At 46.3% G+C, this 17724-nt stretch overlaps 1 protein-coding gene across 1 annotated transcript in view; it reads right to left on the reverse strand.

Annotated features, from left to right (window-relative positions):
- Positions 1-17724, reverse strand: part of HSPA4 (heat shock protein family A (Hsp70) member 4) — a 711161-nt gene that overhangs the window by 398356 nt on the left and 295081 nt on the right. The window contains exon 9 of the mRNA XM_069652484.1: positions 16304-16455. Within this exon, the coding sequence (XP_069508585.1) occupies positions 16304-16455 (152 nt within the window). The remainder of the gene's footprint in view (positions 1-16303; positions 16456-17724) is intronic.

The raw sequence follows: 17724 nt of genomic DNA on the forward strand, positions 1-17724 counted from the left end.
GCATAAGCAAATTTCCCGGACCAATTCATCCATAGAGAGTTACCCTTGGCGCCTGGCGGGGGGAACCTGGACGCGAAGTCTGGGCATTGACTGTAGCGAACAAGACTATTGTGGGGGAACCCCAATGAGAGAGAAGGTGTTCTATGACCCCTAAGTGTAGTTGCCATTCGTGCTCCTCTGGTAGGGGATCTCTGCTCAGAGAATCTGCCAGAGAGTTGAGTTCCCCTGGAACGTGCTGCGACAATAGGATTATTTTCTGTTTGAGTGTCCATCTCCAAATTGATTTGGAGAATGTGTGACCCCTTGTTGATGTAAAACATTGCCATAGTGCTTTCAGGTCTTGCACAGATTGGTTTGCTAGGTGCAACTTGAATGCCTGAAGGGCCTTGAATACTGCCAGTAGTTCCAGCAGATTTATGTGGTTCTGTGCCGCCGCATGAGACCACAGACCCTGAGCTGTGATGACAGTAATGACCCCCCTCCCCCACCCGGCGAGTGAGGCATCTGTGTGACAATCGCTTGTACTTCCGGATCGTTGAAGGGTTTCCTCTTCAACAGATTTTTTCTTGTCCACCAGCGAATATTTTGTACTAGTGTTGGCGAAACAACCACTAGATCGTCCCACTGACTACTTGCCCGAGACCACCGTTTCGCCAACCAGTCCTGTATGATTTGCAGTTGCGCGTGAGGTACCAGGTAAATGCAAGATGCCATCATCCATAGCAAATGCATGGCTTTGCGCACCCTTATCTGGCGGCCAGCCTGATAATGCAGTATTTGCAGTAACATGCTTTGGACTCATTCCTCCGACAGAAAGACCAACCCCTCTCCCGTTTTTATAACCACTGGCACTAGGCTTGATTTTATCTTGTTGATGGAGAAGCCCAACTGAAATAGAAGGTTAATAGTTCTTTGAATGTTTTCCCTGCAAATTAGAGGAGACTCCCCTGTAATCAGCCAGTCCAGGTAAGGGTACACAGGGATTGCCTCCCTGTGCAGGTGTGCTGCTACCACTGCCAGTACCTTTGTGAATACCCTTGGAGCAGATACTATTCCGAAGGGCAACACCTTGAATTGGTAGTGCTGGTTCGCCATCCTGAAACTCAAGAATCTTCTGTACGCTGGTAACATTGAAATATGAAAATAGGCATCTTTCATGTGCAGTGTTATCATGTAATCCTTTTTTAGTAGAGGGATTATCTCTTGTAGCGTAGTCATGAAGAATTTTTGTGGCTAGACATTTGTTTGCAGGGCGTACATCTAATACTTAGTTAGATCTTTCTATGGCACAAGGAAGTAAGTTGAATAAATACCCTTGTTTACCTGGTTGGCCGGGCCGATTTCTATGGCGTCCTTTTGGAGCAGCTTGGCCATTTCCTCGAGGAGGATGCGTTGGTCTTCTTTCGGGTGGGTTTTCTGGCGTGGGGGGCGATTCCGGCATCGCTAGAAGAGCTCTATACAATATCCGCCCGCTATGGTGGATAGCACCCATCTGTCTGAGGCGATACCCTCCCATGCTTGGGTGTAGTTGGAAAAGTGCCCTCCTATTGCAGAGGCACGGGAGGGCACCCGAAGCGGGATGTCACGGTTTGAGTTAAGGGACTCCTTCCCCAACCAGGGGATCAGCGCAGTCCTCTCTGGTAATTCTGAGAGGCTTGGCCTGGATTGTTCCCCCAGGCCGTTGCCGGACGGTTATAGAATAGAGTTACAACTTTTTTTTTATCTCCCAAGATTTCCTCAATGAAATCACTGTCCTATGGATCCTCTTAGGTAGATATTTGGAAATGCTCATCCGCTTTGATGAGTACTTCGTTCAGAAGAGGCTGATTAACTGGGGAGTCCATGTTGTACATGTCGGTTTCTGGATCACCCTCATTATCCCCATAAGAAGGGTCTGCGGCGTCCTGGACATGAGGTCTTCATGATCAGTGTCCGGGTCATATAGGTCAATGATAGTGGGATCTTGCACTAGCTCACCGGGCCGAGACATTTTACCAGGGGGCTGAACAAGGTTCTGGAGACCCAGAGGCCGCTGTTGTGGGTGGGGTTGAGTAAAAACTTGTGAAATATTCAGAGTGTCTCATATCAATTTGCCATGAAGGACATTCATTTCATGATTCCATCTATTTCTTCAGCTGACCCATGGGCAGAACTATGAATGAAAACTGGTTGAGGTGGGAGACCTAAATCTTCTGGAGTGGGTGGGACTACAGTAGACGGCAAAGCCTTTTTCTTTAAGGCTGAAGACAGAGAATCCTGTAACTGAAGTTCCTTACTCTTGCGAGGGGACCTAGCCTTCTGTGATTTATCTCTACGAGGGGTCTTAGAAGAGCTCTTCTTAGACTCGCTTGATTTAACAAGGTCTTCTGGGATGCGCTTAACTAAATGGGCTAGTCCGGCTTGTATGGGGTCTTTTACCGATCAACGCAGAAAGTCTATCGGCTACAGGCAAATCTGACGTCTCGTCAGCTGGCTCACGACCATCCGGAATATTTTTACCTACGACATGTGGTGTGTCTTTCGACAGCCGGGGCTTGTCATGTGGCGATCTGGAGTGCCCAAAGGACACCGATTCAATGGACCTCTCCCTGGACGTTGTGTGTTGCCGTTTGCTCAACACGTGTCAAGTCTCGGTCGTGGGTTGTGCGTTTGGTGGAGGGGGTTGTGAGAGCGCTTCCGCCGCCTGGTGTCATCCCCGTAACAAGGCTTCCGTTCTGTCCGTTAAAGTCGGGCCGGTGCTTGGGAAACTGGAGTAACCCAGTCGTCTTTGGATACCGCTGCGTTGCTACACTTGCTGAACCCCTCCATTTCTATGGCCTTCAGCTGCCTGGCATGGTGGGCCCAGCATTTAGTTAAGCGGTCCTTCAGTGTGTTGGGTATGAAGAGTCTACACGCTCGACAGGTATCTTCAACGCGGTCCCGAGGAAGACAAAGGTTACACACAAGGTGTTTGTCGACCCACAGGAACTTTTTCTTGCACTTGGGGCACAATCAGGGGTCCTATCCATAACGGAATGACACGGCAGCAAGGCGAATGTAGTATATGAAAAGGGGTATATACACATTCTAAAATACCACCACCCAAATCCCTACTAAGCGGCCTTCCAAGACCGGAACAGATACATCGACTGGAGTCTTCGACCATTGTTTCTTCACCGCTGTCTGATCGTCTCGATAGTCTGTGAATATGAATGTAATGGATAGTAAGAGAAACTATTGGTAATAATAAATGGTGATCAGCCGAAAGGAAAACTATGCGGAATAGCGTCCATGTACGATGGTGGAAAAAACGATCTGAGGGACCTCCACGCGTGACGGACCATGGGTACAGTGGACGTCACACTAGGGATAGTACTACTGGCACGCCTTGTAGACGTCCCTTCTGTCAGAAAGTAATCCGCACAACCCCTGGTGGCTCCTTTGTTCACAGCCCATTAGCCAGAAAGATGGTCCCCTGCAGCATACTATGCCCAGCATACACCGTGTGGACTAAGAATGTAACAACTGCAGCCCTAAATTCACCAACTCCCCCTCCAACCCCCTCACATCATGTAAACTGTCCAAAAGAACAAGTTACTTCTTACCTTGTAACGTTCTTTCGACGGGATGTTCCTCCGACGTATTCCTCATCTTAGATATCTCCTTCCAGCTCTGCTGGCCTCGGAAAATTTTTTCTCTAGAGGGCGCTGCGCGTCGGCGTCCTCAGAGTCGATGTCCTCAGTGCCCACTGGAGGGATCTCATTCTCAGGCGAGCCTCTGGCACTAGGAAAATGCAGGATTCCATGAGGCCTAGCAACCTCAAAAAGTCGGAGGCTGGGAGCGTTGGGCATGCTGGAACTTGGTAACCATCTGTAGAATATCTTGAGCCCTCACCTCTGGTGGCGAGGCTTTTCCCAGGGAAGTATCCAGGATCACTCCTATGAACTGGAGTCTCTGCAATGGTATCATTTGTGACTTCTTTAAATTGAGGGAGAAGCCCAGTCTGAAGGAAGTGGCACACGTGATTTAGCTGGATCTGAGCTTGTTCCGGAGAAACAGCCCTGATCAGCCAATCGTCCAGGTAGGGGTAGACGTGAATCCCTTCCCTCCTTAAACTTGCAGCCACTACCGACATTAACTTGGTGAAGACCCTCGGGGCGGAGGTCAGCCCAAATGGCAGCACTCGAAATTGATAGTGAGAGTTGCCAATTGCGAACCTCAGGTATTTCCTGTGTTTGAGATGGATAGGCACATGGAAATAAGCGTCCTGAAGGTCCAGAGATACCAACCAGTCCTGGAACTGAAGGGCCTGGAGGATCTGAGAAAGTGACCATCTTGAATTTGTCTTTTCTGAGGAATTTGTTCAATTCTCGCAAGTCCAAGATGGGTCTCATTCCTCAGTCTTTCTTTGGAATGGGAAAGTAAAGGGAGTACCAGCCCTTGTTCCTCTCCGCTACAGGTACCGGTTCTATGGCACCTTTCTCTAGCAGGTCCCAAATTTCCTGCAAGAGGAGCGGATCTGGAGCTTTCTGAGAGCTGATCCCCGGTGGATGACTGAGGTATACGTAGGAAAGGCAGGCAGTAACCTTGGGCAACTGTTTCCAATGCCCAAGCATCTGACGTGATAGCCTGCCATACCGTCAGATGTTGAGTCAACCTGCCTCCTACAGGTGTTCTGTGAGGGAAGTCCTCAGAGTGGTTTTGGGGCGGCTGATGCAGATGGTAAAGAGGCACCTGCTGTTGCTGCGGCTTTTGAATATCTACCCCGTCCACCTCGGGTAGTTCTTCTTTGACCCCTTTGAGCCGGTCGTCCTCTACCTCTTCCAAATGCGGAGTAGAAGCGAAAGGACTTGCCCCTCGCAGGGGTTCCTGTAGGACGAAAAGGAGTCTGACGAATTGCAGCTCCTAGGGATTTTGCTGCTGCTTTTGAAGTTTTCAGTTTCTCTAAACTGTCATCCGCCTTTTTCCCGAACAAAGAAGAGCCATCGAATGGCATGCTCAAGAGCCTGGCTTGCACATCTGGGGCAAAACCAGACTTTCTCAACCAAGCAAATCTCCTGGTTGATGTACTTGCCGCCATTGCTCTGCTGATACTGTCAGCCGAATCAATGCCCGTCTGGAGGGATTCGCACATAGCGTCTTTACCGTCCTGTATAATATTCAGGAACCCATCCCTTTCTTCTCCCTCCGGGATGCAGTCAGCCGCTGTTGAAGCACACTCCCAAAGTGTATGGCTGAACCTAGCAAGGGTGCAAGTAGCATTAACAGATTTTAACGCCATGCTACATGCTGAAAAGACTTTCTTTGCCATAGCATCATATTTTTTATCGTCCCTGTCCTGTGGGACGGTAGGATAAGCCGTCTTGACATCGGTAGAGGATGCTGCCTGTACCACCAGACTTTCTGGGGATGGGTGTTTAGACAAAAACTCTGGGTCTGTAGAAGATACCCTGTACTTTGTAGACAGTTTTCTATTTACTGCTGGTACTACATCTGGGGTTTCCCAGTTTGTCATGATCTTTCTCTGAAGAGCTTTATGAAAAGGCCCCACAGGATCCTCCTGTGGGCCTTTGTCAAGAATATCCGTGAGGTCATCTTGTTGGAAAGATTGTGAAGGTGCAGACCACCCCATGAACTCTGTAATCCTGGCCATTAAGGCTCTGTAGGGGGTTTCAGCATGCTCCCACGGGTCTGGCTTAGCAAACTCCACCTCAGGGGAAGTGTCTAACCCACTTGCCTCATGTAAAGAATCATGAAGATCCTTTAATCTGCGCTCTTCAGAGGAAAATTCCTCTCTAACTGGGGTTACAGGTCCCTGTAACTCAAATGTGTCTTCCTGTTCAGACAAATCTCCCTCTTCTAAAATTGAGGATATAGTTCTCAATTGTTCTGAATTCATAAAGGGGGTAAATCCCATTTCCAAGGCAGAGGGTGCCGAACTTGTCATTATCGGTCTCGAAAACGTCGATGTCGCCGACGTCTAAGGCTTAGAGCGTGACGTCGAAAACAAAGGCGGAGGCCTCGATGACCTCGACAGAATTGGAATTCTGCTCGACAATCTCGACGCCAAGGACCTGGGGATAGTCACTGGGTGTGTCGTAACCATGATTTTTTTGGCGTCGACGCCGGTGTCGAGTCGACAGACCCATGTGTCGAAAGTCCCTTCGACAACGGCGTCGACGGAACCTTCAAGGAAGGTTTGGAGGTCATAGTCCTACTCGAGGGTTCGAGACGCGCTCGAGAGGTTACCTTCGCCGGGTACTGCGACTCGTGGCGTTTTGGACCTTCGGATCTTTCGACCAGAGCATCGCTCTCGGCAGTCTTCGAGGGGGTCGAGGCCGCTTTCTCGAAGACGCTCATCCTATTTTTGTGGAATTCCTCCCATTCAGCCCGGGAACTATGTTTCATGGGGCAAGGGATTCTTTTTGGCGAAACAGAGGAAGACAGAGAAGGGGATCTGGGTAATACATTCTGGGCTGATTTGCGCAAATCATACCTCTGCGGATTCCCACTGGTGTCATCTTTTCGGAAATGCATGGGGTTCCCCGTTTTCCTTGGTGGCTTGGACACCCGAGGCCCATATCTGTATGGTGTGCCAGTCGGCAGAGTTTGAAATTCCGGTCTGAAAACAGACTTGGGGTTACTTGTGTTTTAGGCTTTCCCCTTGGCGCCCAGGTAGGTGCACCCACACATGTGAGGTACCATTTACATCGGGACACCTGTGGGAATGCGGGATGGTAGTCCATGTGTTGTGTTTGGGTGGTTTTCATAACGTTTTGACCCATTTGCTGGTGCCCTTTGTCACACAACCCTTTCATTTCCCAAATGGGACCTACATTTAGTCGCTGCTTTAGACACCATACACTTTTGTAACCTGCACAAGTCACCTACTCTTGAAAAGGTCTGCCTGTGCTCTTTCAAAAAAATGTATGCTTTCCGTTCCTCACCACATTGGTTTTCCCGATTTACACATGCTAAGTGCGTCTGTTCAGGCCGTGAGCGTAAAACTCCTGTGTATCATGGCTTAGTGTTTGGCTTGTGGTATTGCTCGTTTTGTAAAACACTGCAAAAAATGTGTGCTCTCCTAACTGCAAGAGTCAGGGGAATGTAGCGGAGCATTGCTTTTCTCAAAATTCATAGAAGCCATTGCCGTACTAAGCCAACCATGTCCAACACATACCTTTTTTCGGTCATCTTCTCGCTTTTCCCCCCAATCTATGGCAGTTTCCCCTACCTAGTTGTTGCCTGACCTATGCAAATCACCCCTTCCTAAAATTGGAATTTTGTCTACTTTTCAGAAATAGATGCCTTTCAGGCCTCCAAATCGGCTTTCCTACCCTTTTCTTCCATTGCGTCCATGCATGTCCAATTGGCAAAAATGGCCAAAATCGCCTACCTCTCACAAAGCGGTTGATCAAAATATTTTTTTTTCCGTTTCCACTCAACCTGTTCTTGAAAGCCAGGAAATTGGGGAATTAGCACAGCAAACCATTCGTTCCTAGTTCTTACAAGGAAAAAAAACGCAGGTTACTTTGTACATCAGTTTATTGGCATTTTTTGAAAAAAATTCAAATTTTCCCCCTTTTTGGTTATTTTCTCTCACCCCCTACAGCAACCTAGGATTCCTGTGTGGCGTTCCGACCACCTGCATGTGGGGAAAAAAGGAGCCAAATTTGGCCGAGATACCTCATGTAACAAAAAAGTTACAAGCCATTGAATGGCCACATACCGAAATCACCAAAAAAGGCCCTGGCGCTGGGGAGAAATACCCATGGCACTTAAAGGGTCAAACAATCACTATAAACAAAAGAGTAAAGTATGGGTGCAACATTTGCACCGGATTTTGCAAACCTGTTTAGGTCTAGTTATTAAGAGAAATACATCTTTGGGGAGCATAGTCTGCTAATTCAACAAGATGATCTGTACCAGGGTTTGAGAGCCTAGTACAGATACATCGATGATGTGTTTATGATATGGAGGGGGACGAGTAAAACACTAATTAAATTCCATCAATGGCTTAACACTTGTGACAGAAATATGAAATATGCGATGGAATGGAAGACTCGCTTTTCTGTAAAGTTACTGATAAGAACACATTATTACACTTCTCTAGTTTTCATCCGGTTGGGCTACGTCAGAACTTACCTTATGGTCAATTTCTACGGATTCGTAGAAATTGTACCGCAAAGGAAGAATACAAAAAAACAGACTCCTTGATCGAGGATATCCAAGAAAATTAGTGAAGGATAATTTAAAAAGGGCATTGAATACAGAGAGAAGCATGCCTACAACCTCGAGAAGAACGGAAAAAAGAAAGGCTAGTGTGTGCGAATGCCTTTAATCCGGGTAAGCAATTAAATCAAAAAGATCGTAAACCGGAACTGGGATTTAATAAAACAACCAGGAAGTCTTTCTAAAAAAACGATCTTTGCCTTTAAGAAGAACCATAACTTTATGCAAAGATTGGTACACACACGGACACGAATTATTAGTAGACCATATTAAATCAGTGGGATTTAGTACCTGTAACGGGACACCACAAATGTGGAAATTGACAAACACGGCATGAGTTTAACCATGGTGCAATAAAATGGAAATTGAATGCACAAACCAATTGTCGCAGTAAAAATGGTCTTTACATTGTTAGATGCCCCTGTAATTTATTATATGTGGACATGACAACACAAGAGGTTAGACAGCGCATAGGGGAACATCGCAGCTGTATCCGTAAAAGGCTAGCTGAAAAACCGCTGGTAGACCATTTTGTGCTGAAGCAGCATAAAGACACCGATTTAAGATGGTTTGTGTTACAAACTGTTAAAATGCTGAAAAGAGGTGGAGCTATAGCCACGATGCTCCATAAAATAGAGCAGCGTTGGATATACTGTCTAGATACGGTAAAAAGTTGCCTTAATATTTCGGTAGAGTGGGGTGCTTTAATAACACTGAGCACTGGGAAATTTGAATTCAGCGGCCCAAAAAGGCGTGTGGACACAGTAAATAATTTGATATGGAAAGTAGCTTGACTTTAGACACAATCATGAAACTATAGGCCACTGCATGTTGTCATGGCGAAATGGATCCAGTTACATTTTTTGTGGAATCAGGAACACAAGTAGGCATAAAATTAATAGTGGCTTATTTGGTAGATCAGAAGATTGTCTTCATCTATTGCAAAAAAAATAAAAAAATAAAATAAATATACATCTATATGAGTTTCCTTATATGTTATATGTATTACATTTGTCGTGAACATGTTGAAGGCTGTTGTAATAATTTTTTAACAAAGGAATCCACTAAAGAATACAGAGAGATGTCCGACTCGTAGTTAGAGCGGCACTATATGGGGTAGTCCACCCTTTGTGTCCACTCCTGGAAGCTAGAGGGACAGTCCTCTTGATCGTTATGACCGAGAAAGTTGAATAAGAAGCCCGCGCGACAGCAGCATTTTTGAATGCGTCTGAAGTTGGACGAACACAAAGCAATGCGGATACAACCGAGGAAAAGAGACAAAAGGTAAGCGATGGCGGGCGGAGTTAAGAGCGTTGTTTGTAATGATTGAGATGCCTATCCTCTTAGATATAGACGAGCGAGGAAGGCACTGATATACATATTCAAATCGGATCTAAAAGAAAATGAAGATACGGGCAATGGTCACAATCTAGATGGTGTAATGTAGAGGCAGATGGTTATTCATGATTAGGCAACCCCCTGTATGTGGGAAGGAACATATAGTAATACATGGAGTCTCCTTAATAACTAAATAGGAATTAACAGAGAATAATGTTGGAAATATTTAGAGAAAAATAGGATGCATAGTAGAATAATACAATGAATAAATAGGTATTGGAGTTTGGCATCTAAGTATCCCTAATCTACTTTCAGAGTTTGATCGACTTGGGAAAGAACTGAAGATCTAAATAATTGCTGGAAATCGATAATACAGGCATTTGTAAGTATGGAAATTTCTAGGATATGTATTAGCTCCATGATATGTCACTTTGTGACCACAAGTTTCCCATTTTATAGGAAGGAATCTGAACAATCTGATAAACGAATCCTCTTGAATTGTGATACGAAGATCAAAGAATTTCTCTTGAAGAAATAGAGTCCGGAGCTTCCCGGTTATATCATCTAGATATGACGACTTGAAGTAAGTACAGTACTAAAGGTAAATTGCATGTTTGCATTCTGGGTGGGGACAGATGGAGTTGGCCACTACGCAGGGATGAGAACAGGATTAATCCATGTATCAATGATGGAGTGTCAAATAATATCACAAACACGTTGACCTAATGATTACTGTTGAGAATCATTCATACACATTTATTGTGGTTAATAATGAGAGGGAATAGCCAAAATGTTTTTTTAGAATTATGTATGAGTGGTTTTAGATTCTGATACTGTGTATTATATTTTAGGTGGTGTTACTCACCCTACTCGTTGCTAATGGGAACAAGTAAACTCCCCATATTTGGTCCTGACGAAGGTTGCGAGAGTAAAGGGGTGAAGAGTCTTGACGACCTGAAAGACAACCGAAACACGTGTAGACATAGGTCTGTGTGACTAGGAGCACATAGACTGAACCATCAGATCATTGGGTGGAGGGTCCAATTCATTGTGCAAATAAAGATTTGTGGTTGATCAATTGTAGGCCACAAAAAATATATGTTATTGATTTGATACAAACATGAAAATTGAGTGAATGGTAGGAGTGAATCGGTATGGGTTGAATAAAGATATTTGTTTAAATGTTTTAAAAACAGTATTTTATATATTTTTGATAGAATAAAAAATGTGAATTGAATATTTAGAATTTATTGGTATTTGTAAAAAGATAAATGTGTTGAGTTGGTTATTCCTTGTCCCTCTGGTCCATTTTTGTTGATTACTAATATATGAAGCCTGGAGGACCAGGGACTTAAATCAGGCACCCCTATTTGTTTACAAATGTTGGTCAATAGTCCCAGTGACACCCCTTCTGCCACTAGAACACTCATGCTCCAAGAATAAGGGAAAGACTTTGAAGGGATTGGGTCTTTTACCTAGCTTGTAAAGAGTTGGTTGGTAACTAATTCTAAGAGTGAACAGTAACAAAGGTTTTTACTCATCTTGGATGTGTGATGCACTATTCTTAAAAGTATGGTTAACATTTTCTTCCTTAGCAACTGTTTTGCCAGTCTAATAGAAAGTAGATGTGAAGGTTTATTACTCTGCTGTGATAAGGTTGTGCTTCTTGCCAAAAGTAAATTGTTGGTATCACCAGATTAGTCCTTCGAGGCTAATTGTAGGGGTGTCCCCCAACTGGGTCTCGCTTCCCTGACTTGCCGTTAGCCTTTATGAATAAGTCAGAATTGGGTTGCTGTCTACCTAGAATAACTGAGTAATTCATTAAAGTGTAACATTGGGATTTACTTTCCTCTTCATTGTGAGGTTAAAAAAGTATGTGGGTTTTACTTACCTTGCGTTAGCTGTGTGCCATCCAAAAATAAGTCCGAGTTACTGCTCATCTCTATCTGGGTTTCATGGATCTCAAAAGCACCCGTTATTGAATATTACATCCTTTGGTTTTACTCCTATTATAACTTTGTGTTATCACAAAAGTAGTTATAGGATTTTACTGCACCTGGAATAAGTGTTCCACTATTCACAAAAAGTAAAATTGTCCAGTTTACTGATTTGTACTAAGAGTCCGTGTATAACTGGCAGGGTCTACTGCCCGTGCATTAGTGAATGTAATGGTGAAAGTAACCATTGGTTTTTACTCCCCAAGAATAGGTGCGACCTATACTGAATGTGTATGAAAAGGTTTGGACTTCCCTAGAACTACTATTGGGTATTTACTTTAGTCAGCGTACCTTCAAGTATAGTGTTGAGTTTGTATGGAAAAGTTACTTACCTGTAACTGTTGTTCTCCAGCAAAGGTCTGGCATGGATTCACATGCTCATGAATAATCCCCGTTGTCAGGCTGGGAATCCTCGGAAAAGAAAGAAAAAAAAAAATCAGTTTAGTTTCTGAACTTTCCTTCTACTAATAACCAATCACTGGCCTCTGGGTCATACTGCCCGCAGCCAATGACTGCCCTCCACCTAAGCTCCTCCTCTGGCAGCCATCTACAGATTTGGTAGCACTTAAAGTGGCAGTAGTACCAACAGAAGAGCCGCAGAGGGGAAGGGTTTGCATGTGAATCGATGCCAGACCCAAGCTGGAGAAAAGTTACAGGTAAGTAACTTGTTACTTCTCCAGCATGGGTTCCGGCATGGATTCACATGCTCATGAATAAAGAATACATCGCAGTACACATGCACAACCACGGGAGGTGGCAAGGCTCAACATTAAGCATCTCTTACCTCACCAGGCTCACCTTCAAGCCAACAGTTTGCGCAGCACTGCTTGGCCGACTCTGGACTCCTACCTGGAATCCCTCTCAACACAGTGTAACTTTGTGAAGGTGTGCGTCGACCTCCACTTAACATCCCTGCAGATGTCAAGCAGGGGCACACCAGACGAACGCCGTAGTTGCAGCGATCACTGGTCTAATGAGCACTCGGAGGGCCAAGCAACAGTCGGTTTGCCAAACGGTGACAATGGGTGATGCAGCTGGAGAGCCACCTGGAAATGGAAGCCTTGGAGAGGGCCTTCCCATGGTTCACAGGGCAAAAGTTCACACAAAGTTGCGACGTCTTCCGAAAACCTTTCATGCGGTCCACATAGAACTTCAGCGCTCTAGTCACATCCAGCGAGTGCAAAGTCCTCTCCGCCGGCATAGGAGTCGGGAAGAATACAGATAACACCAAGGGTTTGTTTAGACTAAAGTCAGATGCCACCTTGGCATGAAGGAGGGGTGCGTCGGTAGTACCACCCTTGTCGTGGAATGTCCAGTAAAGTGGTTTACGAGAGGGCCTGGATCTCTCCCACTCGTCGTGCAGAGGTGATGGCCACAATAAACGCTGTTTCCATGACAAAAATGTAAGTGGCGCCGAACACATAGGCTCGAACGGTGGACTAGTATGCCGGGGCCGGAGCCTTCACTGGCGGAAACAAGCGAAATAGTCCTTTGACTAACTCCTTGACCAAACAATGTGACCATAAGGATGGTCGCCCAGGAGACCTGGTGTAGCAGGAGATAGCCACCAGATGAACCTTGATGGAAGCATGGGCCAGTCCCGCCTTGTCCAACGACAGCAAATACGGAAGCTCCTGCAGACCAGTTACTCGTACGGGGTCGATCTTCTGTGTGCGGCACCCAACAGCAAACCTACCCCCCAATTCTAGTGCTGTAGGAGCCAGGCCTTCGGGTTCAGTGATCCTGGGTCATGGGGCAGAATTGCGCCTTGTTCCCTGGCGAGAAGATCTGCGTCCGCCGGAAGCTTGACTGGAGGGGACACTGGCATTTCCAGAGGGTCTGTGTACCATATCTGTCTCGGCCACACTGGTGCAACGAGGATCATCCTGCACCAGGACCATCTGAGTTGATTGACTAGTCTAAGAAGCAAAGGAGGGAACGCATACAGAAACAGGCCGTTCCAAGGGAAAGAATGCATTCCCCATGCTCCCCGGCTGGGGAAACCTGCTGGCGAACCTCCAGCACTTGGTGTTTGTCGCAAATAGATCGATTTGGGGATTGCCCCATCGTCGTACCAGAAGATCCAGTTGGTCCTGCCGAAGTTCCCACTCGTGGCAAGAGCGCAGCTCCCTGCTGAGCAAGTCAGCAATGGTGTTCTTCACTCCTGCTAGATGAAACAGGACCAGGAACATCCCCTGGGCTATGGCCCAGTGCCAAAGGTCCTGCGCCTCTTTGGAGAGCGCCAGGGATCTGGTCCCCTCCCCCCCTGCTTCCGGATGTAGAACATCGTGGTGGTGTTATCCATGAAGACACATACCACTTTACCCTTGAGGGACGTAATGACTTGAGGGCCCAAAATACTGCCCGCACCTCCAACACGTTCATGTGCAAAGACTTCTCCTCCGTTAGCCACAGGCCTCTTGTATGAGGCTTCCAGAATGCTCTCCTCATCCTTCCACGAAGGCGTCCGTCGTGACCATCTCCTGATGAGGTGGGCTCTGGAAGTCTGCGCCAGCGGACAGATTTGCATGCACTCCCCACCGTATCGCTCAACGGAAACTCTTGTCGAGTGATCTTGTCCTCGAAGCTCCCCTCCACTTGTATGCAGCAGGCGTCGAGGAAGTCCTGCAGCGGACACATCCACAGCCTGCACTGCTAAATGAGGTAAATGCATGACGACATCATGCTGAGTAGGGATTTGATGGATCTTACCCGTGCAACCTTCAGGGCCAACAGCCATTGTACCTTGTCCAAGATGACCGCAATCCCTTCCTCCAACGGAGATGCCAGGCACGACACTGTTGAGCCAGGCTCCCAGAAACAGAGCGTCCTGTGATGGAGTGAAGCAGGACTTCGCAAAGTTTAGCGAGAACCCCAGTTCCGACAGGAGTTGGACTGTCTTAGTCGTGTGGTTGATGGCGAGGTCCCTGGAGTTCGCCCGAATGAGCCAGTCGTCCAGGTACGGATACACGTGGATCCCTCGTAGACGTAGCTGCGCTGCCACTGGGGCCAATCACTTTGTGAACACTCGTTACGCCGACTTCAACCTGAAGGGAAGGGCCTTGAACTGGTAATGTCCATGAACCACGAAGCATGGGTACTTTGGGTGTCCCTTGTGTATGGGGACGTGAAAACAGACATCTTCCAAGTCCAGCGACGATAGAAAATCCCCGCCTTCCAGCTGCCCTAGCACGTGCTGAAGGGTCCCCATCTGAAACTTTTGGGATTTGATGTACTTGTTCAGACGGCGGAGGACCAGAATGGGCCTCCAACCGCCGGTCGTCTGACGAGGAAGTAACGAGAATACACTCCAGAGCTTCTTCAGAACAAGCTCGATCGCCCCTTTTCTTAACATGGCCCGTACCTCCAGCAGCAGCTGAGGGACACGGTTTTCCTGATGGGCCACTGATGGTATCCTTGGACACTTCCATTGGAACTCTAGGGTATGTCCATGGGCGAGAGCGTCCAGCACCCAACAGTCGGTGGAGATGGTCTTCCACATGCTGACAAAGTTCGCCAGCCGGCCTCCCACCGCGGTGTATGGGTGGGGGCTCGACTCCACGGCCAGTTCAATCCTGTTTCGACATTGAAGCACCGCCTTGGGGGCGACGGTGTCCTCCTCCAGACTTGGCGTGGCCCCTGTATGGCTCTCGGAGGCAGTGGACTTGCTCAGCCTCATGTTGGGTCCCCATGGGAGGGGCTCCCTCAAAGGTCTTAGAAGATCACTCCGCTTTCTTCTGGGCAGGGGAGGCATGCTGCCGGGACTCACCTAGAGCAGGGGCCTTCGCCTGCAGCCATTCGTTGAGGCGCTTGCGTCGGTCGGCCCACGTGCGTGGCACCATCTCCCGACAAGCCACGCAGTCCTCCTCCACATGCATCTGGTCCGAATGCAGGCAGTAGAAGCACAGGGAATGTCCATTGTCGAAAAAGACATTCAGTAGGTTGCAGCCGGGGCAAACCTTGGGGAGGCGCCAAGTCATTCTTCACCTCCGCCATTGCCCTGCGGTGTAGACCTCGAAGAAGCTTCTGGAATCCACCAAGAAGAAACTACAAAAATCCGCCCTTGACGTTCGCTGAAGAATCCGCAACGGGTCCCTGTTGATCGGAAAGATTAATCGGAGCTTGAGGCTCGATTGACCGAATAAATTGAGGAAAACTTAGAAAATTGCAAAATGCAGAAAAAGCTTGAGAGCTATAGCACGAGGACTCCCAACACTTGAACGTGTGGTAAAAATCAGAAGATGGCTGCCAGAGACAGGGCTTACGTGGAGGGCAGTCATTGGCTGGGGCAGTATGACCCAGAGACCAGTGATTGGTTTGTTAGTGCAAAGACAGTTCAGAATTGACACCGATGCCCAGCCTGATGACGGGAATATTCATGAGCATGTGAATCCAAGCCAGACCCCATGCTGGAGAACCGTTCCTAATAGAAGCACATGTGAATAAAAGGAAAATCGGTACAGGGAAATCGTTTTGTAGTTCATGTGCAGCCGACGTCCCGTCCGAAGGAGAACAGTGGTATGGTTGAGTCAAGGAGTCAACGATTGAGATCTAGTCTTATTACGCCCCACCCCCACCCCTGCACCCCAATTGATAATTTTTACTAGCATCTGACACTGGAAGGGATTTCGGATGAGAAATCTGCAGGAGCATGCAATCCATTGAAAGAACATGCATAAAATATAAGACTTGGAAGGTAATATGCTTAAGAGAGCATTGCCTAGTTTAGAGAACACAAGAATAAAACATGTTCTCACCTGTAAAGCACAGCCTCGTGTTACAGCCTCGTCTGCATTCAACGTCATGCTTACTTCTTTACCAAAGAACTTAATGATCCTCTCTTTCACTGCAGGAATTCGCGTGGCACCACCCACTATTTCTACTGCATAAATATCCTCTTTCTTCAGTTCTTAAAAAAAAGAATAATTAACAATGAGCCCATTAGCTTAACTTATAAAAAAGCAAGTAATCCTTCAATACGAAGGAATCTTTCATTGTAATCCAGTTCTACATCCTGGGCATCTTAACCCATTACCTGCTAAGAGTGTATTTTAGTCCTAGTTCCCCAAATGGAATCATTGCAGGTTCCACCCACTTTCGCAGTTAAACCAAATTAAGTCTTACACACTGGCAATCTCTGCTCATGTAGAGGATCTCTGAACACTTGCTTAAATAAAGAGCTAAACTTATTTTCCAATGCTCCTCGCCTTTCCCCACCACTCCTGCAGTAATAGATCTGAGTCCAATACAGCAGGTATATTCCTACATCAGAAACACTAATCTGAACAATTAACAGGACACAGATGAACAGCTTTGAATGTGAAGAGAAGAAACAACATTGTACGATTTTACACAACCCAGGTGAGGGCTGTGTACAGCATAAACTGTTTTGAAGTGAATTACTTTATGTTAATTTAGCTCACCAAAATTATTATAGGGAGGTAAAGAAAACATTTTGGGGGAAAAGGAGATTGGAGATTATGGAAGGGGGTGGGCAGGGTTTTATGAGACACCCACCCCATTAGAAGAAATATGGAAAAGCCACAAAGTAAATTCAGATAAGTAAATTGCTAGGAGGAAATTTACTTCGATGACAAAGTTTAACTGTGTAACAATTTAACTTAAAGGTAAAACTGTCACCGAAAAAGAAAGACTATGCTCTCCAATAGCATCTGGAGGGCAGTCAGGCTCAACTTCAAGGAGAAAGGGTGGGACGGGAGGCGCGTGAAAGGCTAGCGGGTAGGTACAATTAATCCCAATAGTTTACACAAAAGGATACACCACACTAGTACACAGAAAAACTATTGTTACAAGGTCACACAAACTGGTTTTGGAAAAATAAGCACTCAAGTGAAACATACATCATAGTATATATAGAAACTAACTGGCGAGTTAAGGTCTAACCCACTCTTTTCCCTACAATTCAAGCCTCAAACTTGGTGGCATACACTTATATTTATAGGCTATTACAGGGGAGTCAAGAGTAGATCCGTATATACATCATACAGTAATATGATTAGGACCTAAGAAGCCATTCAGAACTAGATACAAATTTCCTAGTACTCTCCATGTAAATATTACACAATAACCAATGCCTATATAAGGGGTGCATCTCCCTAAAAATAGGGAGTAAAAATACTCCCAACAAAAAACAGTAAACGGACACATAGGAGCTTGT

The sequence above is a fragment of the Ambystoma mexicanum genome, chromosome 3p (assembly GCF_040938575.1).
Source record: "Ambystoma mexicanum isolate Mex_15411 chromosome 3p, UKY_AmexF1_1, whole genome shotgun sequence".
Lineage (NCBI taxonomy): Eukaryota > Metazoa > Chordata > Amphibia > Caudata > Ambystomatidae > Ambystoma > Ambystoma mexicanum.